The following is a 22,251-nucleotide window of genomic DNA, read 5'->3' as shown; positions in this document are numbered from 1 at the left end:
GTGGACAGCAGAGAGCTCAGCGCTGCAAAGTGCACACACGTATAATAAAAGTCTGCATAAACATCTGGGTCATGCCAGGTCCTTTCTTGTCCACAATAACATTGTACAGGGTGGGCCATTTATATGGATACACCGTAATAAAATGGGAATGGTTGGTGATATTAAAGTCCTGTTTGTGGCACATTAGTATATTTGAGGGGGCAAACTCCTCAAGATGGGTGGTGACCATGGCGGCCATTTAGAAGTCGGCCATCTTGGATACAACTTTTGTTTTTTCAATAGGAAGAGGGCCATGTGACACATCAAACTTATTGGTAATGTCACAAGAAAAACAATGGTGTGCTTGGTTTCAACGTATTGAAGTTACAGTGCGTAATAAAGAAGACATGGAAATCACTTTAGTCTTTCAACAGATTAAAATCAAAATCATTTTATTGACTTAAAAGTGATTGTTGATGTGTACCTGTTTATAAAAATCTTAGCAGCAAAGAATAATCATGTATTAAAACATTTTATACATTTTCTAAATTACGAACTGAATACATGAACATAGCAAGACATTCCTGTGACAATGTGACGCACAGTTAATGCTTCATTCAGTGGTTTTAGGGAGGTACGTGTAAGCTACACATATAAAAGCTTTCACCCAGGAGAGAATCTGTATTAAAACATGCACTTAAAACATGCTGTAATAAAGAAACTGTAGATTTATAGCATGAAATCTGTGCATGCATGATGTTGCACAGTTAACATCTTATATGACCACAACATATTTTAATAGGTTGTGTCATATGTCTCATAATTTGCTACTTTAAACATGTGTCTAAGGTCATGGTCCACAGAATATTGTTGTTTATATCAAAACAAGTTTTACCCAGTGTCCTCTGCAGGTCTGAGACTGAAGTGTAGCTTCTTCTTAGAGCGATGACCTGCCAGGCTGTACTTCAGCGTCACACAGCCCTCTGCTGCCTCTGAGCTCTGACACAGAATTACAGTGTTAGAAGTCACGTTAATTACTGTCATCAAATACCTAAACAACAACATGAGAGGCTGCTGCTCCTACCTGTCCAGTGAGCTGGGCATAAATCAGTGACCTCTGACCCTGGAAAAGTGTTGTGATTGGTGGAGAGAGGACAGTGACGGACACTTCCTTTGGTAAATCCCATGTGACTGAGATGTCGACCACAGCCGGCTGCAGAGCAAATCGCAGTGACTGCATCACCTGAAAAATAATGAAAGACTCTCCAAATATACACAAACAGCTGGAACAGACATTTTACTCACTGCAGGTCTGATCTCAAAAAAGTATCTGCTGCTGCTGTAATGTTTAACTTGACCTCCAATTGTGTTTAATGTCTTACTTTTGGTTGCATCCTGTCAGTCCCTGTGATGAACTGAGGGTGACCTCCTCCTTCCTTGGCCATCCCATTGATGAGAGCAGAGCTGGCCCCTTCCCCAATCCCAAAAGAGAAACACCTGCAATACAACAGTTCTCTTTGAGTACACAGAGGACATGTTGGACATTCTGGGAATTGTGTAGATATAGTTGTGTTTTTGTGGTTTCACCTGTGAGAATCTGAATTCTTCTTCACCAGATCTATCACTTCTTTGGTGTTCCCCACCTCTCCATCAGTAAAGACAAACAGCTAAAAAGGAGAGTTGGCACATGAGGACATAACATCAAACCCAGAAACACACAGCTTGTTCTGAGAGCTGAGTTAGGTTTCAGAAACACAAATATTTTTATATCATGCGCAAAGAACAATGTACAGTTAGTGTGAACTTCAAACAAAATCTATTGCCTGAAAAAGGATTACACTCACAAGCTTACAAAAAAGTCACATAAAAATAAATTGGCTGTACAATGGATGCATAGTTACTGAGCTCCAATCCAACTGAACTAAATTACAGCCCCCAGACTCGAAAGTAACAGTACCAGAGTATTTAAAAAGGGATGAAAAAGGGGAAATCCACATTAGGACAGAAAATTACTAACCAGGCGATGACTGAGTGGGCAAAGACCAAAAAAAGAATGGAACCACATAACAAAGAAGATGGCGACTGCTTGCTACCTAGCCATGAGACAGCGCTAGCTGAGTCTGGAGGAGATTGCGTCATCCTCCGGGAGATCGCAAAAGTGTCCAAGGAGCCTGGCAGTTTTAAGATAAAGTTCAAGAATCACTCTCAGAAGTCACGGAAGACATTGGCAGAAAACTGGCAGATGAGTTGGCGACGTTCAATCAGAAACTAAACCAAAAGGTATTTGAATGTGTGGCTACACAGCAGTCACAGGGTAAGGCCATTGCCAAGGCAGAAGGACGTATAGCTGAGATGGAGGAGAGTGGCGTGGTGACAAACGAGGCCTTACTCACTTTTTTGGAAAGACAACATGAGCTTCGAGAAAAGGTTATTTACTTGGAGAGCAGATCCAGGAGGAACAACATCCATATTTATGGGGTACCCAAGGACTCAGAGGGCGAGTCAGTAATTACCTTTTTACAAAATCTGCTCAAGAAAGAACTGCCTTTGCCTGAAGGTATGTCCCTCGAGCACATAGAGCCTCAACATGTAAGCCCAAGCTAGATGCAACACCGAGATCTATAATCATTAATTTCCTTCAGTTTGATGTAAAAGAGACGGTCCTTAGACTTGCCTAGAAGGAAAAAGTGCTGATGGGAAGCAAACAGTATCACAACTATGCCTATGAAGTCATGGAGAAACACAAAACGTACACAGGAATAAAACAGGCACTAAAAGAGAGGAACATTCGATTTCACATGCCCCTTCTCCCGGATTCGCATCCACTGGAGCACTGGTCCACGGACCTACAGGGACACAGAGGACACGGTGAGAGAGTTGAGAGCACGGGGCATTGAGGTGGCTTCTATGCGTGCGAACCCAAGCCTCAGCATTGAAGAGAGGATACGTAATGCATTTCCATGGCATAGAGTGGATACGGAGGGGGACAGAGGGCCACGAATGGAAACTCGAATCAGATGCAAACTGAGGGAATATAGAAGAGACTATTAAATATGAACGACAGGGAGGATAAGAGTTGTACTCCCAAGCAAGCAGCCTGAATAGGAAGGTAAATACGCATTATTTGGTTTCATTGCTGTTTAAGAGGGTGTGTTGATAATTCAGTTGATCAGATATATAAGATGTCATATTTGTTGGACTTATCTAGTGTAAGCGGGATGTACTTGCTGGTCAGTCACCTCATCACTAGGGAGAGCTCCCAACTTATGTCGGATTTTTTCTCTCCTCTCCCCAAAAGAGACCTAGAGGGATCAAATGACCGTGAGTGTTTGGAAGACTCTATATAAACTGAAAAGAGATGATAGTGATGTGGCATTTCTACAAGAGATGCACATATGAGAAACTTAAGAGACAAGGCTTTAAGCATGCCGCTCCCAAAGATGTTACGCTTGTTCCAGTCTGTTCCTATAGAAAGCCCGGACCAATGCTTTGCAGAGTGGGATAAAATCTTTTCCAGATTTATATGGGCGGGTAAGCCGTCCTTGCTTACATGACTATTATAGGGCAACCCAAATAAAGCCACTGGTGGGCTGGTGTAACCCTGTGTATCGTATCAAGATGGAAGGAAATCGAGTATTCCTTGGGAGGTAACTTTCCTGTTAGGGCACTGATAGGAGACCCCTCAGTGTTAAGTCGTTTGGGAGACCTAGGTAACCCTTGGATAATAAGCTTGGTGAAGACATGGAATGCATTACTTAAAAAGTATCAATTAAAACAGGGGGCTGGACTCCTTAGGTGGTTCACATACGGCTCAGAGTTTTTGCCTAGTAAGATTGACTCGACATTTAAAACATAGGGTAATAAAGGTCTCACCACGTACAGTACCTCATTCAAAGAGGGGAAAGAGTTTCCAGGACCAGGATCAAGATTTTTTTTAGATATTTGCAACTGAGGGATTTTCTGAATAAAAAATTAAAACATACCCAGTTACTGATGGGGGACGAAAACATTATTTGTATATTTGAGAATGCAAATAAGGATGCACCCTATCAAAAACTTATCTCAAAATTATATCGATCACTGACCAATCAAAAGGGTCATGATACAGAATATGTAAAAACAAAAGGGGAAACAGAGGGGCAATCTAACCTTATCAATAGAGGAATGGGATAGAATTTGTATGCAGCAGTAGTCAGCAACAAGCTCCCTCTCGTGGAGGGAATTTAGCTGGAAGAATGTAACTCGTTACTTTTGTACCCTGGCGCAAAAATCCAAATATTCTCAGCAGACAATCTGCTGGAGGCTGTGTGGGCATGCAGTAGCAAATCACTTCCATATTCAATTCAATTCAATTTTATTTATATAGCGCCAAATCACAACAAAAGTCGCCTCAAGGCGCTTTATATTGTACAGTAGATAGCACAATAATAAATACAGAGAAAAACCCAACAATCATATGACCCCCTATGAGCAAGCACTTTGGTGACAGTGGGAAGGAAAAACTCCCTTTTAACAGGAAGAAACCTCTGGGAGAACCAGGCTCAGGGAGGGGCGGCCATCTGCTGCGACCGGTTGGGGTGAAAGAAGGAAAACAGGATGAAAGACATGCTGTGGAAGAGAGACAGAGATTAATAACAGATATGATTCGATGCAGAGAGGTCTATTAACACATAGTGAGTGAGAAAGGTGACTGGAAAGGAAAAACTCAATGCATCATGGGAATCCCCAGCAGCCTACGTCTATTGCAGCATAACTAAGGGAGGATTCAGGGTCACCTGGTCCAGCCCTACCTATATGCTTTAGCAAAAAGGAAAGTTTTAAGCCTAATCTTGAAAGTAGAGATAGTGTCTGTCTCCCGAATCCAAACTGGAAGCTGGTTCCACAGAAGAGGGGCCTGAAAACTGAAGGCTCTCCCTCCCATTTTACTTTTAAATACTCTAGGAACAGCAAGTAAGCCTGGAGAGCGAGAGCGAAGTGCTCTAATAGGGTGATATGGTACTACAAGGTCATTAAGATAAGATGGGGCCTGATTATTTAAGACCTTGTATGTGAGGAGCAGGATTTTGAATTCAATTCTGGATTTAACAGGAAGCCAATGAAGGGAAGCCAAAACAGGAGAAATATGCTCTCTCTTTCTAGTCCCTGTCAGTACTCTTGCTGCAGCATTTTGGATCAGCTGAAGGCTTTTCAGCGAGTTTTTAGGACATCCTGATAATAAAGAATTACAGTAGTCCAGCCTGGAAGTAATAAATGCATGAACTAGTTTTTCAGCGTCACTCTGAGACAGGATATTTCTAATTTTAGAGATGTTGCGCAAATGGAAGAAAGCAGTCTTACATATTTGTTTAATATGTGCATTGAAGGACATGTCCTGGTCAAAAATGCCATCCAGAGTAAGAATCTGGTTAGATACCATATTTCTAAGATTTTCAGGGCCGAGTACAATAACCTCAGTTTTATCTGAATTAAGAAGCAGAAAGTTAGCGGCCATCCAGGTCTTTATGTCTTTAAGGCATTCCTGCAGTTTAACTAATTGGTGTGTGTTACATGGCTTCATGGATAGATAGAGCTGTGTTTCATCTGCATAGCAGTGAAAATTTATGCTATGTCTTCTAATGATGCTGCCTAGGGGAAGCATGTATAATGTAAATAGAATTGGTCCTAGCACTGAACCCTGTGGAACACCATAATTGACCTTAGTGTGTGAAGAGGACTCTCCATTTACATGCACGAACTGGAGTCTATTAGATAGATATGATACAAACCACTGCAGTACAGTACCTGTAATACCTACAGCATGTTCTAATCGCTCTAATAGGATATTATGATCAACAGTATCAAACGCAGCACTGAGGTCTAGCAGGACAAGCACAGAGATGAGTCCACTGTCAGAGGCCATAAGAAGATCATTTGTAACCTTCACTAAAGCTGTTTCTGTGCTGTGATGAGCTCTGAAACCTGACTGAAACTCTTCAAATAAGCCATTCCTCTGCAGATGATCTGTTAGCTGTTTGACAACTACTCTTTCAAGGATTTTTGATATGAAAGGAAGTTTGGAGATTGGCCTATAATTAGCTAAGACAGCTGGGTCTAGAGATGCTTTTTAAGTAAAGGTTTAACTACAGCCACCTTGAAGGCCTGTGGTACATAGCCGATTATTAGAGATAGGTTGATCATATTTAAGATTGAAGAATTAATTAATGGCAGGACTTCTTTGAGCAGTTTTGTAGGAATGGGGTCTAAAAGACACGGTGATGGTTTGGAGGAATTAATTATTGAAGTTAACTCAGAAAGATCAATTGGAGAAAAAGAGTCTAACTTAACATCGATGGTACTAAAAGTAGCTGTAGATGATATTACATCTGTGGGATGATTATTGGTAATTTTTTCTCTAATGATAAAAATTTTATTTGTGAAGAAGTTCATGAAGTCATTACTAGTTAACGTTAAAGGGATTGTTGGCTCAGTAGAGCTCTGACTTTTTGTCAGCCTGGCTACAGTGCTGAAGAGAAACCTGGGGTTGTTCTTATTTTCTTCAATCAGTGACGAATAGTAAGATGTTCTGGCTTTGCGGAGGGCTTTCTTATAAAGCAGCAAACTATTTCTCCAGGCTAAATGATGATCCTCTAAATTTGTGACACGCCATTTCCTCTCCAGCTTACGAGTCATCTGCTTTAGGCTACGTGTTTGAGAATTATACCACGGAGTCAGGTACTTCTGATTTGAGACCTTAGTTTTCACAGGAGCTACAGTATCCAGAGTCGTACGTAGTGAGGAGGTAAAATTATTAACAAGATAATCGACCTCTGTTGGAGTAGCGTTCAGATAGCTGCTCTGCTCTATGTTGGTACAGAGCATTGTAGATAACAGTGGGTGGATTATATTCTTAAACTTAGTTACAGCACTTTCAGAAAGACATCTACTTTGATAAAGTCTACTCTCCACTGCTGTGTAATCAATTATTGTAAATGTAAATGTTATCAGGAAATGATCAGACAGCAGAGGGTTTTCAGGAAACACTGTTAAATGTTCAGTTTCTATGCCATATGTTAAAACAAGATCTAGAGTGTGATTAAAGTGGTGGGTGGGTTCTTTTACATTTTGAGAGAAGCCAATTGAGTCTAATAACAGATTAAATCCGATGTTGAGGCTGTCATTCTTAGTATCTACATGGATGTTAAAATCACCCACAATAATTATTTTATCTGAGCTGAGCACTAAATCAGATAAAAAGTCTGAGAAATCAAATCAAATCAAATCAAATCACCTTTATTGTCACGTCACATGTGCAGGTACACTGGTACAGTACATGCGAGTGAAATTCTTGTGTGCGAGCTTCACAAGCAACAGAGTTGTGCAAAATACAATAACGTGCAACAAGCAAAATATAAAAATGGCTGATCTAAAAAGTAATAAATATATGTACCATATATAAAGGTATATACATTACTGAATGTGTATACTAAATATGTTTTTCTACGTGTGTGTGTGTGAGTGTGTATATAGTGTGTATATACATGTTTTACAAATGAAATAAAGTAAACAATAAAATAAGATATATAAATATACAGAGGTTGGTATGTGCAAAACAGTGGCATTAATGTACAGTATGGAGTGCATAATGTTGAAGTTCCAGTAGTGAGGGTGAGGTGTCTATGACGTGTTCAGCAGTCTGATGGCCTGGTGGAAAAAGCTGTCTCTCGGTCTGCTGGTTCGGGACCGGATGCTGCAGAACCTCCTTCCTGATGGAAGTAGTCTGAACAGTTTGTGGCTGGGGTGACTGGAGTCCTTGATGATCCTCCCCGCTTTCCTCAGGCACCGCTTCCTGTAGATGTCTTGGAGGGAGGGAAGCTCACCTCCAATTATCCGTTCAGCACACCGCACTACTCTCTGGAGAGCTTTGCGGTTGTAAGCGGTGCTGTTGCCATACCAGGTGGTGATGCATCCAGTGAGGATGCTCTCAATGGCACAGCGATAGAAGGTCCTGAGGATGCGGGGGCTCATGCTCATGCCGAAATCAGAGAGAAACTCTGTGTAAGGCCCAGGTGGACGATAGATAATAACAACTAAGACTGGTTTCTGAGTTTTACAGCTGGGGTGGACAAGGCTAAGCATCAGGCTTTCAAATGAATTAAAAGTCTGTCTTGGTCTTTCGTTAATTAATAGGCTGGTGTGAAAAATTGCTGCCACACCGCCCCCTCAGCCTGTGCTTCGAGATTTCTGGTAGTTAGAATGACTCGGGGGTGTTGATTCATTTAAACTAACATACTCATCCGGCTGCAACCAGGTTTCTGTAAGGCAGAGTAAATCGATTTGTTGATCAATTATTAAGTCATGTACTAACAGAGACTTGGAGGAGAGAGACCTAATATTTAATAATCCACATTTCACTGTTTTACTCTTTGGTTCAGATGTGGATACTGTATTGTTCTTTCTTTGTGATTTTCTATGTTTAAGTTGTTTGTTGCTGGTTTTTAGTTTGTTTTTTGTCTGTTTGGGAGCTGGCACAGTCTCAATGGAGATGGGTTTTTGGGGGGGTAGCAGGAGGAGAGAAGCTGCAGAGAGGCGTGTAAGACTGCAACTCTGCTTCCTGGTCCCAACTCTGGATAGTCATATTTTGGGGGGTTTAATAAATTGGTCCATATTTCTAGAAATGAGAGCTGCTCCATCCAAAGTGGGATGGATGCCGTCTCTCCTAACAAGACCAGGTTTCCTCTAGAAGGTTTGCCAATTATCTATGAAGCCCACATTGTTTCTGGGACACCACTCAGACAGCCAGCAATTTAAGGAGAACATGCGGCTAAACATGTCACTCCTGGTCTGATTGGGGAGGGGACCAGAGAAAACTACAGAGTCCGACATTGTTTTGGCAAAGTTACACACCGATTCAATATTGATTTTAGTGACCTCCGATTGGCGTAACCGGGTGTCATTACTGCCGACGTGAATTATGATTTTACTGTATTTACGTTTACCCTTAGCCAGCAGTTTTAAATTTCCTTCAATGTCGCCTGCTCTGGCCCCTGGAAGACAATTGACTATGGTTGCCGGTGTCTCTAGCTTCACATGTCTGAGAACAGAATCACCAATTACCAGAGTTTGACCCCCGGCGGGTGTGTCGCCGAGTGGGGAAAAACGGTTAGACACATGAACAGGTTGGTGGTGTACCTGGGGCTTCTGTTTAAGACTATGCTTCCTCCTCACCGTCACCCAGCCGCCCTCTTTCCCCAGCTGCTTGGGGTCTGCCGGGGAACAGCTAGCGGGGCCTACGCTATCTTCGGCTGCACCAGCTACAGGGGCCTGGCTAGCTACGGGTGAATGAAGGGTGCGAAGCCGAGTCTCCAATTCAGTAATCCTGGCCTCCAAAGCTGCAAATATGCTACATTTGTTACAGGTATCATTACTGCTAAAGGAGGCCGAGGAGTAACTAAACATCTGACACAATGAGAGGGAAAGTGCAGGAGGGACAGGTGAAGTAGCCATGGTGCTAACGAGTCAGCTACGAGCTAAGCTAGCGAAACAGTAAAGAGACAGTGAGTGAATACTTTGGCTATAAAATAGGTAGTGAGCACACAGAAAGGGTGATTCAGATGAAGCACGTTAAGATTATACTATGAAAAAGGGATGTATCAAAAGATTTAAATTCAATTGCTAAGCAGAAAAGCTACTCAGAAACACCACTGTGTTTGAGCAGGAACAGGAAGTGATACTCTACCACAAAGCGAGCGAACACCAACACCACCATATCTTTTCGAATTGTCCTGATGTGGCACCATTTTGGTAGGAAATACATAAGGTCTTGGAAACTGTCTTTAAAAAGAAAATACAATTTCATTTCCCTGTACTGTACTTAGGAAACTTAGAGAGTCTTGTGTAAATCAGATAAATATCTGCTCAATGTGCTGTTGGTGGCTTCTAGAAAAGCCATAACCCATCGTTGGTTTAGTGAAGACACTCTTACTACAAATGAGTGGTTTGATTTGATATATATTATATTTGTTATGGACAGTGTTGGGACTAACGTGTTATTAAGTAACGCGTTACAGTAACTACGTTATTATTGTGGTAACGAGCACGGTAACTAGTTATTATGCCAAAATCAGGAACGCGTTACTCGTTACTGGGATTTAGATAGGCCCGTTATTTGTTACTTCGTGTGGTGGCTATCACGGAGCTTCCACAGATTCAGTAACATTAGCAAGTGGTGGAGGCCAACAGGTGGATGAGAGAAAGGGGAGGCAAGAGGAGAGACCCAAAGCGGCCGCCCATCCAAGTGTCAGGTGAACTGAACTTCAGGTAAGAAGTTATGACCTGCAGTCTATCTGGGTCAGATATAAACCAAGTTTAGTTCGAGTTTATTTTCGTTATGCTGACTTTTTCGTACTGCGTACTAGCTAGCATGACGGAGTTTCTATACAGCTGGGTGGGTGCTATGTTACTGATGTTGAACTTTATTTTGTTCATAAGGTTAATTATTAGAGTTGCCAACCGTCCCCTAAAAAACGGAATTGTCTCGTATTCAGAGAAAACATTATGCGTTTCATATTGAGGTGAAAAGGAACGCAGTTTGTCCCATACTTCAGCTAGAATGAAAAAGACACAAAGCTGGAGTTATTCTGTGTCTTTGCTGCACAGCTGCCTCTTCTTCTCTCATTCTCTCTCCCTCAGTCTCCTGTTTCTACTTCAATCATGAAACTGATCAATGATCAGCTGATCGGCTTTTCTCCCTTGTTTGTTTATCGCCCACTTTGCGCCAGAAAGAGGAAACCAGCGGATGTCGCGTTAAACAACAGCAGCACGTTTGATCAGCTGTTGTTAAAATTTATTTAATATTAATTTCTAGTATCAGCTGATGTTTGCTGGAGCCACAGCTGTAAAAGCTGCTGGTCATGATATCGGTTTGGTTATCTGGTGAGTGGGAAACATGAAGATGAAACCAGGAGATGTCCTTACTGAATCATCAGAGCTGAACAGGTGATGGAGAAACAGGTTTACCTTTCAGGTGACATGGATGAGTTGAAGGGAAGTTATGAACTGTTTCTGAGAGACAAATAACATCAGGATCCTTTTTTTATGTAGCTGACAGCTGGTAACTGTGCAGGGGCGGATCTAGCAAAGTGATGCCAGGGGGGCAGGTAGGGCATTAACAGGGAAAGAGGGCACAAAGAAATACTTTCTTATTCTCATTTAAAATGTCTAGCTTTTAATAAATAATTATCTGAGTCTTACAACAAACGATTGATAGATTGATACATATATACCATCAAGACAGTGTACATCACTGTCACAACAGTGTTTGTTTTCATTCAAAGGCTTTATGATTTTTCCTATAATGGTGGGCCGGTCTCTAGTCAAAATGCCCGGGACGACTTTTTGTCCCAGTCCAGCTCTGTATGCAGCTCATCTGCAGTCTGGTGTTACCTACATCTTCCTATTCAGAAGGCAGAATTTCTGAGTTCTGAGTACAATCAAAAGCACCACGACTGCAGTTTTTGTGTTGGATGTAAAAAGCGCACATGACGCTGTGACGTAGGCTAGAATCATGGCGGCGGTCAACGACGGTCCAGGCGTGGGATTTCTCTCGTGGAAATATGCACATTATCTTTTCCTTTCTATTGGTAGGTGGCACAGTGCACTTGTGGCAAGTAAGCAAGCTAGAAGACTGGTAATCTTGCTGGGTATCCAGTTACGGAAGCAACACATTAACAAGAGAAGTCTGAGTAAAACCAAAGTTACTTTCCCTAGTAACTAGTTACTTTGAAAGTAACGAGTAACTTGAAGTAACTGAGTTACTTTTGATGGAAGTAACTAGTAATGTAACTAAGTTACTAATTTAAAGTAACTTACCCAACACTGGTTATGGAAAAAATAACTTTTAGAATGAAGTCGCAGGGGGACTCATTTGAGGAATACTGGTCGAAATGGTTAACCTATACACAAAATGGAAGGCCTGATGTTCATTGTTTTTCCCCACTGTTTTTGTTATGTTATTAAATTGTACTCTTGTATTCCTTGTATAAAAAAGAAAACCAATAAAACATAAATGAAAAAAATAAATAAATTTTGAAGTTATGGCATTGAAACTGCTTAGTAAGCTATGTACAACACATTTCTCTGCGATTCGAGAATTACCTATGATCTTAAACTCAGTGAAATGTCTTTTTTCTGCCTTTTACACAAGAATGTCCGTATGTGTGTGTGTTACCTGTCTAGGCTGTTTAGGAATGCATGGCTGGCTGTAAATATGTTTGAGGGGCTCCAGGATCTCTGTTCCTCCAAGATCAGCCTCCATCTGCTCAATTTTCGTCAGAGCGATCTTCACATTCTTCTGCTTGTACTTCACACTTGTGCTGCAAACACATAAACACGGATACACACATTTATTTTAAATCATTTTTTGGTTTTATTTTGTTTGCTATTGACCAATGTGTGTCTTTAATAAAGTAAAACTAAACTATGTCTTGGACAGCTGGATTTTTGTTGGGCTGACTGATACGAGGGAGAGACTTACGAGAAGATGTGTTCATATCTGGACCCAAAACTGTAAATGTTGAAATAGCAGCCCATTGGTAAGCTCTTCAACAGGAGCAGCAGAGTATCCTTCAGGGAAGAGAGAAAAGATGGTGAGGCCACTGTGTGAGAGGAACACTTAGAAAGACTTTATGACTATAACACCACATTATGAATACCCTGGCACTGCGGATGCGAGTGTAATTCATACTTCCAGATCGATCCATTAAGAACACAAACTCTCCACGTGAAGCCTTTGAAGACATCAAAGACTGGGGGAACTCAGGGTACAGACTCACCATCACCACTGGTTCACCCATCAGAGAGCCTGAAAAATAAGAGACAGAAAGAATGTAAAACAACACCGTGTTTCAGTATTTATTCAAACATATTTAACTCCTGAGTTGACGAGTAAAGATAATTAACTTTTTATTTGCAAACCAACAACTTCTCTCATTTTCACTCACCCGGCTCAGCAGAGGCCTGTCCTGCCTCCACCACAGCAGTGGGCTGGTGGGCGTCTTGGTAATAAATCAGCAGTTCAACATCTCTGTCAAACTTGTGTCCTGCAGCCAGCTTGACCTGCACACCACAAACACATTCATATTTATTCCTCAGTAATAAGTAACAACCACACACAGCAGACACATCAGCACTCTACCTACCGTGGCCTGGGTTTGATCAGTGTTGAGGTACTGCAGAGGGTCCAGGGAACAGTTGGACTCTACTTTAGAGACTGGACGAGGAGAGGACACTCGGGCAGAAAAAGACAGACTGTAGGGCACCAGAGAGGCTGGAACAGAAGTCACCTGGACACCTGCACCTTCACTACCTGTACTTGACATGAGACTGAATAAAAACCCTTTGTTCCAGTTGTAACTTCAAATGATATCAAAAGAATTGTGAAAGTAAAATGCCATTATAATAAAAACTAAGGAGAAATCAAATAATTTAACATTTTTAAAGGCCAGAATCAATGCAAAATGAAACCCATCCCACAATAGTATTTTTTCTGAGCTTGTAAACAAAGGTGATAATGAAAATAAAGTTATTTTGCAGTAAATTTTCAACTGAATAATTTTATGTTTTATTGCACTCATTATCAATGTAACTTTTATATGTCCATCACAAATTCTGAAAAAAATTATTTCTGTTTTATTCTAGAATTTTTATGTTTTTACAGACAGAAAGAGAGTGGAAATTTCCCCACCACTTTACATGCAGAAATGAAACTTTTTTCTGTTATTGTGCCATCTGCTTTCTTACCCTGAGGTTGGTATCGAGGGTTGAGCACAGCAGGCAGACAGAACCTCAGACCATCATCAGCCTGCACAGCCAGCTCAGTGACGTACTCCAACCTGATGGAGGCGCTCTCTCCTGGAGGCAGACTGCCCACACGCAGAGAGAATATATCTGGACTCTGATCACTCTCCTCCAATAGGAAGGCCTGCTGACCGGAGCTCAGAGCATCATCATACTCCTCACAAGCCTGAAGCACAGGTGACACATGTCAGTGACATTCACTGTGTTTATTTTGAATCTCACTTATAATCAGGTTATATTTACTGTCCAGCTCACCTTCTGTTTCTCCTTCACCTCAGCTACAATCTGTGTCTGTCCAAGCTGAGCACTAAAATGACAGACAGCAGCATCTCCAGGCAGAGGGAAGACAAAAACAGCCTCTAATGGTTTGTCTTCCTTGTTTTCGTAGTTCAGAGTGGAGACCACTGTAGCCACATGGTCCCTCACCTCCAGCTCCACCTCAATGCTCTTCAGAGGAACTGACAGAGAAACAACATCATCTACGCTAGTAAATGTTGCTAATTCAAGTCAAAATCTGCTCTTCCTCATGTTCCTTTATGTTTCCATGCATCTGTAAGGAACGTTTTTGACGTACAGGGAGTGCAGAATTATTAGGCAAATGAGTTTTTTGTCCACATCATCCTCCTCATGCATGTTGTCTTACTCCAAGCTGTATAGGCTCGAAAGCCTACTACCAATTAAGCATATTAGGTGATGTGCATCTCTGTAATGAGAAGGGGTGTGGTCTAATGACATCAACACCCTATATCAGGTGTGCATAATTATTAGGCAACTTCCTTTCCTTTGGCAAAATGGGTCAAAAGAAGGACTTGACAGGCTCAGAAAAGTCAAAAATAGTGAGATATCTTGCAGAGGGATGCAGCAGTCTTAAAATTGCAAAGCTTCTGAAGCGTGATCATCGAACAATCAAGCGTTTCATTCAAAATAGTCAACAGGGTCGCAAGAAGCGTGTGGAAAAACCAAGGCACAAAATAACTGCCCATGAACTGAGAAAAGTCAAGCGTGCAGCTGCCAAGATGCCACTTGCCACCAGTTTGGCCATATTTCAGAGCTGCAACATCACTGGAGTGCCCAAAAGCACAAGGTGTGCAATACTCAGAGACATGGCCAAGGTAAGAAAGGCTGAAAGACGACCACCACTGAACAAGACACACAAGCTGAAACGTCAAGACTGGGCCAAGAAATATCTCAAGACTGATTTTTCTAAGGTTTTATGGACTGATGAAATGAGAGTGAGTCTTGATGGGCCAGATGGATGGGCCCGTGGCTGGATTGGTAAAGGGCAGAGAGCTCCAGTCCGACTCAGACGCCAGCAAGGTGGAGGTGGAGTACTGGTTTGGGCTGGTATCATCAAAGATGAGCTTGTGGGGCCTTTTCGGGTTGAGGATGGAGTCAAGCTCAACTCCCAGTCCTACTGCCAGTTTCTGGAAGACACCTTCTTCAAGCAGTGGTACAGGAAGAAGTCTGCATCCTTCAAGAAAAACACGATTTTCATGCAGGACAATGCTCCATCACACGCGTCCAAGTACTCCACAGCGTGGCTGGCAAGAAAGGGTATAAAAGAAGAAAAACTAATGACATGGCCTCCTTGTTCACCTGATCTGAACCCCATTGAGAACCTGTGGTCCATCATCAAATGTGAGATTTACAAGGAGGGAAAACAGTACACCTCTCTGAACAGTGTCTGGGAGGCTGTGGTTGCTGCTGCACGCAATGTTGATGGTGAACAGATCAAAACACTGACAGAATCCATGGATGGCAGGCTTTTGAGTGTCCTTGCAAAGAAAGGTGGCTATATTGGTCGCTGATTTGTTTTTGTTTTGTTTTTGAATGTCAGAAATGTATATTTGTGAATGTGGAGATGTTATATTGGTTTCACTGGTAAAAATAAATAATTGAAATGGGTATATATTTGTTTTTTGTTAAGTTGCCTAATAATTATGCACAGTAATAGTCACCTGCACACACAGATATCCCCCTAAAATAGCTAAAACTAAAAACAAACTAAAAACTACTTCCAAAAACATTCAGCTTTGATATTAATGAGTTTTTTGGGTTCATTGAGAACATGGTTGTTGTTCAATAACAAAATTATTCCTCAAAAATACAACTTGCCTAATAATTCTGCACTCCCTGTAATGTGAGCATAAATGTTTTGATGATTATCTGGCTCTTACCTGCTTCCTTCTGGGAATTTAGCAGACCACAGGATCTATTCATTGTATTCTATACAAAAGACAACCACCACAGAGATTTAATTTAAATAACTGTTAAAAATAAATCATTAAACTAATGTTTCTGCGATCTTGGTACCAGAAGTCAAATAAGATTACGGTGGATGAATCTAATCTGTTCTTTCCCCAAATGTCCTTATATATAATTTGGATTAATGATGCACTTAGAGTTTAATAGTAAAAGTGAAAACAACAACAACAACACATGGATCATGGGAAAGCACATTTATCAGCTGAATGATTTTACAAGATGAAAATTATTCTTATCAATTTTTAACCTACACCACAATTCTCAAGCAAGTAATGTGCAACACATAACAGGACATTATGAGAGAGTATTTTTCAAAACACAGTCACAGAATGCTTTACAGAACATAATACAATAGATCAGAGTCAGAAATAAAAAAAGAAAAAAAGAAAACAAGCAAAAATGGCAAAAGGTTTGAACAAACTGAATAAAATAGCAGCTAAGAAAGTTTGAGATCAATATCTGAAGGGTACAGTGTTGTATATAGAGGATGGGAGCAAAGCGTTCTTGTCTCTTTCAGTGTTGTTGAGACTCAGAATTATAGGTCTCAAATGAAGTGAGATGACAGAATTATGTCTTTTGTATGATGTCTGTTTTAATATAACCAGCAGGTTGCATTACAAAGCCCAAAAAGTGACATTTCTACATATGTTTGTATGTATGTGTCTCATGGTTGCACTGTGTACAGGGTTCCTGCACTCATCTTGTGACCACACTCTGTGAAAGAACAAAGTTACTCTTCCAGCTCAAAGTGTGTGAAAGAAATTGGGTCGTGGCTTTCTTGTGAACTTCCTGTGGTTGGAACGAAGCATCGACATTTGTTTCTCATAAACACCTTAAAATGTATTGCTGTGAAATCTTACTAACCGCACTTTGTTCTTTGCAGCCAAAGCTGCTCTTGTTACAAATTTGGCATTACTGTGTTGAACTGGGTCACACTATGTACTTTAACACGACAATCTAACAAATTAAAAGTTTAATTCCTTATTTTAGAATATTCTGATATCAGAGCATGTCACATTTCACTAACATATTTCCTTAGCCCTGGACTGAGATAAATAATTCTGTTCGGCTTGTTCAGGATCTGGAAATTCAGACACACACATGCAGATATGTACTCACAACACCTGAGAACACCTTGAATATAATTAAATCTGTTTTTCAAAAACTGCATCACCTTGAAGCTCTTAATTCTTAATATTTTGGTCCCAGTAGAACTACCATCTCCACGCTAAATGACCATAGCCCCTCCACCCTTACTTATTATATTACAGTATATAACTGCCCTTGTATACAGACCCACAATGTTTTTGTTTCAATGTTTCTTACACATACACCATGTATATAGTTTCACTCACATATATGTATACATATACATTGCTTTTTATTTTATTTTATTTATTTATTTCTTTTTCCCCCTCGTTGTATATTGGTTTCTCTTCTTCTTACTTTTGCACCTTTGTGGTCCAGCTACCCAATTTCGCTGTGCAAGAAACTGCACAATGACAATAAAAAGCACTAAGTCTCTAAGTCGCTCTAAGTTAAGCGTACATTTAAAGAAAAGCCTACCTTTGAAAAGGGATCTATGTGTCCAGTAAGTACGTTCTTCTTGCACTATGTGAAGCAAGCGGTTGTGTGCCAACAATATCCCCACACAAGTTCTTATACCCAGTTGTGGAGAGAGTTTTTTTCTACTCCACTTATTGTATCTGTGGAGAATCTCCAATGAGATCGCTTGAGAGTTGAGTGGGTGGGGCTTAGCAACAGTTACAAGAGAAAGTTCCATAAAATAATGATGGGCCACCCTTGGTGGCAACAGATTTGCATATGACAATGCTGTTTGATAAAATAAACTAGCATTTATACTTTAAGAGTATCTACAATTAACACCGAAAATAAATTATAGAACTGAATGTATTGCATATTGTTATCATATATCTATGATTTAACACAATAAATCATAGAAAATTAAGTTGACATTTCTGGTGAAAAAAATCCATTTCTTCATGACAGTGAAGATTTCTGACATTTTATGTAAGTTAGACTTGTATTTCTAACTAACCCATCTTGTGTAGTTTTCTTGTCATGGTCTGTCAGTCCTCGCTGGTCGACCGGCCTTTTCATTTCTGTTTTGGTCTTTTTGTTCATGGACGGGCCTAGATGTTTGATGCCTGTCCCTCTTTTCTCCATGTGTGCGTCAGGATGTGTGCATGTGTGTGTATGGCTCGGTGTTCTGGTTTACACACAGTATGGAACAGTTTGCACTTCATTTACTGTTTATTCACTGTAAATGAATTTACTGTCGCTCACCAGGAAGTCCGGCGCTTGGGTCCTGTTTTTCCCTGCATCTTGACATTTCAGGATTTTATACTTATTGGGCTACATGCTTATTTATTATATAGGCTATACCAGGGGTCTGCAACCTTTTACACCCAAAGAGCCACTTGGACCCGGTTTCCACGCAAAAGAAAACACTGGGAGCCGCAAATACTTTTTGACATCTAAAATGAAGATAACACTGTATATATATTGTTTTTTGTACCTTTGTGTGAACAACTAAGGTGTGCTGCTTATGAAATCCATGAAGTGCTACAGAGAAAATTACATTTTATTTATGTAATCAACACATTTTGAACTCTTAAAGAAATATAACAAAAGCAAAGACACCCAGCTGAACTAAAATGATCCATGTAGCAAACAAAAACTGTTGTGAGCCGCCTCCCTTATATCTCCTTTGGGCTTTTGGAGCCTTGACCTGACTTTTAAAAGATAATTGGTAAAAAAGCTCTATGCTGCTGAAAAATTGAAAATAGATATTTGCAAAATTCTGCCTAAATATGTATTTTACCTGGTTAATGCGTGCGGCGGGGGCGTGGTCTGCAGCGCCGCTGCAGGGAAGGCGGACGCACCTGAGCGGCACCCGCAATCACGCCTCGCCGCCTTAAAGTCTGCGCTATCTGCGCTGTTGTGTTGGTGGTGTGTGTCGGGCTGTGAGCTGCGAAGCTACAGCCGGCTGTATGCGTACAGCAACCGCGTGTGAAAAGCGCGTTCATGCAAACATCATCGGGTCTGCCGTGGTATGTTTACAATGGGACTTCTGCTCCTGAACCTCTGCGCACAGCGTCTGCTAATCGGTGCTGTGCGAAGTCAGTTTACGCAGGACTGTAAGCTGTCATCTGTCGTCTGTGAGGCGTGAGCAGTGTTTGTCTTTAACATAGTTCACGGTGCAGCTGCTGACATAATGTGGATCCGAAGATCCATAATTGGCCTACCCGGGGTTGAAAGTCTCGATAAATGCACGGTGTTTCGGCGGGAATACCGGCTTCCGCGAGTGTGACGCTTATATTGAGCGAGGAAAAAATAATAGAATATAATTTTATATTTATATTTCAATATCACAATAATCTTCCAATTTAGAACTACAAGTTTAAAAGAACTAACATAAATAAAATACACTTCAGCGAAATACTTCTAATTTATTTTCCCAAACCACGCGGAGCCGCACTATAAGGACTAAAGAGCCGCGGGTTGCCGACCCCTGGGCTATACAGTACATAAAATCAAAATTCACATTTTTTATGTCACTGAAATGTTTGATTATTTGGGTATATACTTGTTGTGCTTGTTGATGTGTTTTAACCATATATAATACATATTACAGAATGTAACACCTGCACATGTTTAAAGAAATGGCTGTTGATGAGCTTACCAACGGGCTGCTATTTCAACATTTACAGTTTCAGGACAAGATATGAACACATCTTCCCGTAAGTCTCCCCCTTATATCAGCCCAAGAAAGGTCTTGCTGTCTTTGGTATAGTGTGCTTATGTGATGGCAGTAAAAGTGTGGAGTACAGCCAGCAGACCATGGAGGGGGTTCTGAAGAAAGTTGAGCAGATGGAGGAGGCTGATCTTGGAAGTACAGAGATCCTGGAGTCCTGCAAACATTTTTATAGCCAGCCCTGCATTCCCAGTCGGCCGAGACAGGTAACACACACAGTGGTTTACATTAATTTTGGGGGACTTTAGGTGTGGCTAAGGCTCAGGAAGTAGAACAAGTTGAAGTCTCACTCTTGGTATACTAATCAGAAGGTTGGTGGTTTGATTTCTGGTTTCCCCAGTCTTCATGCTCAAGTATTCTTGGGCTCCAGTGCACACAAAGGAGAGTGAGTGTGTATGTGAATAAGAAAAAGTGTTTGTATGCACCAGTATGTATGAATAAGATGTTGTATAAAGCACTTGTTTAAATTGAGGAAAAAACAATAAGAGACAGTCAGATTTCAGAAATGGTAAACAAACTCAGCTCTCAGAACAAGCTGTGTGTTTATGGGTTTGATGTTATGTCCTTATGTGCCAACTCTCCTCTCTAGCTGTTTGTCTTTACTGATGGAGATGTGGGGAACACCAAAGAAGTGATCGATCTGGTGAAGAAGAATTCAGGTTCTCACAGGTGAAACCACAAAAACACAACTATATCTACACAATTGCCAGAATGTCCAACATGTCCTCTGTGTACTCAAAGAAAACTGTTGTATTGCAGGTGTTTCTCTTTTGGGATTGGGGAAGGGGCCAGCTCTGCTCTCATCAATGGGATGGCCAAGGAAGGAGGAGGTCACGCTCAGTTCACCACAGGGACTGACAGGATGCAACCAAAAGTAAGACATTAAACACAATTTTAAGCGAAGTTAAACATTACGGCAGCAGCAGATACATGTTTGAGATCAGACCTGCAGTGAGTAAAATGTTTCAGCTGTTTGTGTATATTTGGAGAGTTTTCATTATTTTTCAGGTGATGCAGTCGCTGCAATTTGCTCTGCAGCCAGCTGTGGTCGACATCTCAGTCACATGGGATTTACCAAAGGAAGTGTCCGTCACTGTCCTCTCTCCACCAATCACAACACTTTTCTAGGGTGAGAGGTCACTGATTTATGCCCAGCTCACTGGATCAGCCTCTGTGTCAGAGCTCAGAGGCAACAGAGGGCGAGAATAATCTCACTTAACACAAAAATATTGTGGTAACCAGTGAAACACAGTCACTGTTTGACTCACTTCTCGCTGAACTTGTTCCACTTTCCTTTCAGTAACTTCTGTATTGCAACCTGAGTTCACCTACACACTTTTCTCACAGTAAGGAAAAGGCTCATTTCTCACAATAAACATATTGAGACTGAAACATTCACACAGATATAGTCAGGCATACTGAGAGAAGTGTCAGGTGTTTTGACAGTTTGTGGTTAGCTGACTGAGTGACTGCAGCTTGATTGACAGTTTAAGATACACAAACTGATTGCTGCATATATCAGGGACATTTGTTTAACCTGCTTTAACCAAGCACTTGGTTTTACTCTTTACCTCATTACAGAAAACAATGATTTACATTTTGGGTTTTTATTTCTATTTTTTTTTACATTCTGATCATGACTTTTTGTCATGGTCATGGGTCTGGTGACACAGTGTTCATGTGTTCTTGAGTTTCATTAATATTGTTTCATTTAGTGTTATTTATGGTTTTGATTTTCTTAATTTTTTTGTGCTTATGTTATAGTTTTTAGCCTTTAGGTTTAGTTACTTGGTATTTGCAATCCATCAACAGTGTTCCTTGAAGATCCATCATACTTACCACTAAGCAAATGTTACATTTTTGAGTGGGTATAGAAACTGCTGCTTCATTTTACTTCGCAAAAAGTAAAAAACCAGGATTCTGATCTTGAAATTTTGACCAACCAAAATTTTGGTATTTAGATTGTGACACACACACCTGACTGGTATATCACAGGAAGGTGGTGTGTGTGTGTCTGTGTAAACACCTGATAATAATAATGTATACTATATTAATCCCATAGAAAATTAGTCCTCTGTATTTAACCCATGTGAAACAGTGGGGAGCCACCAATCCAGTGTTCAGGGACTAGTGTGGAGAGACAATACCTCGGGGTAGACACCTGAGGACATGATTGTGTCTCCATGTGTACCTGCCTTGAGTAAAGCTGGGCATACACTGTGCGATTTTTTCCAGTCGCGTTATTCAGCTTCAGCTCAAACTGCATGATTGCCTCGCAGGGATTAGAAGTTCGTCGGTCACGATGCAGGGTCTCACACTATACGGCCCGATGCTCTGATGCGACCTGAGTGCTCACACTGTGTGTCCATAAAAATGAAGGTTATAACAGAAAATCT

At 40.9% G+C, this 22,251-nt stretch overlaps 2 protein-coding genes across 51 annotated transcripts in view; one reads left to right on the top strand and one right to left on the bottom strand.

Moving 5' to 3' along the window:
• The window catches only part of LOC100710285 (von Willebrand factor A domain-containing protein 5A), a 40,981-nt gene extending 23,242 nt beyond the window's left edge, over window positions 1-17,739 (bottom strand). For 49 of the 50 annotated variants that reach the window (XM_019367403.2, XM_019367399.2, XM_025897879.1 and 46 more), the window contains exons 1-13: window positions 17,644-17,739; window positions 15,990-16,038; window positions 14,068-14,270; window positions 13,756-13,978; window positions 13,155-13,321; window positions 12,957-13,071; window positions 12,669-12,817; window positions 12,491-12,579; window positions 12,185-12,329; window positions 1,567-1,646; window positions 1,362-1,476; window positions 1,064-1,222; window positions 875-978 (exon numbers count right to left, since the gene is read on the bottom strand). In XM_019367403.2, the coding sequence (XP_019222948.1) occupies window positions 875-978; window positions 1,064-1,222; window positions 1,362-1,476; window positions 1,567-1,646; window positions 12,185-12,329; window positions 12,491-12,579; window positions 12,669-12,817; window positions 12,957-13,071; window positions 13,155-13,321; window positions 13,756-13,978; window positions 14,068-14,270; window positions 15,990-16,032 (1,592 nt within the window). In that variant the 5' untranslated portion in view covers window positions 16,033-16,038; window positions 17,644-17,739. The remainder of the gene's footprint in view (window positions 1-874; window positions 979-1,063; window positions 1,223-1,361; window positions 1,477-1,566; window positions 1,647-12,184; window positions 12,330-12,490; window positions 12,580-12,668; window positions 12,818-12,956; window positions 13,072-13,154; window positions 13,322-13,755; window positions 13,979-14,067; window positions 14,271-15,989; window positions 16,039-17,643) is intronic. The other variant, XM_019367414.2, reaches the window with a different exon arrangement.
• Window positions 17,740-19,733: 1,994 nt separating this feature from the next.
• LOC109194452 (von Willebrand factor A domain-containing protein 5A-like) lies at window positions 19,734-20,998 on the top strand. Its single transcript, XM_025897910.1, has 4 exons — window positions 19,734-20,061; window positions 20,445-20,524; window positions 20,615-20,729; window positions 20,864-20,998. The coding sequence occupies exons 1-4, from the start codon at window positions 19,942-19,944 to the stop codon at window positions 20,981-20,983; spliced, it is 435 nt and encodes a 144-aa protein (XP_025753695.1). The 5' UTR covers window positions 19,734-19,941; the 3' UTR covers window positions 20,984-20,998.
• The last annotated feature ends 1,253 nt before the right edge of the window (window positions 20,999-22,251 follow it).

This window comes from Oreochromis niloticus, linkage group LG14, assembly GCF_001858045.2.
Source record: "Oreochromis niloticus isolate F11D_XX linkage group LG14, O_niloticus_UMD_NMBU, whole genome shotgun sequence".
Classification (NCBI taxonomy): Eukaryota; Metazoa; Chordata; class Actinopteri; order Cichliformes; family Cichlidae; genus Oreochromis; species Oreochromis niloticus.
The sequence above is the reverse complement of the archived record's forward strand: the minus strand, read 5'-3'. Positions and strand labels throughout refer to the sequence as shown.

What these genes read in the sequence shown, in the direction of transcription:
- LOC109194452 (XM_025897910.1), top strand. Translation starts at nt 19,942, where the DNA reads ATGGAGGGGGTTCTGAAGAAAGTTGAGCAGATGGAGGAGGCTGATCTT. An exon ending in TTCCCAGTCGGCCGAGACAG is followed by an intron (nt 20,062 to 20,444) that starts GTAACACACACA and finishes TCTCCTCTCTAG; the next exon opens with CTGTTTGTCTTTACTGATGG. An exon ending in AAGAATTCAGGTTCTCACAG is followed by an intron (nt 20,525 to 20,614) that starts GTGAAACCACAA and finishes GTTGTATTGCAG; the next exon opens with GTGTTTCTCTTTTGGGATTG.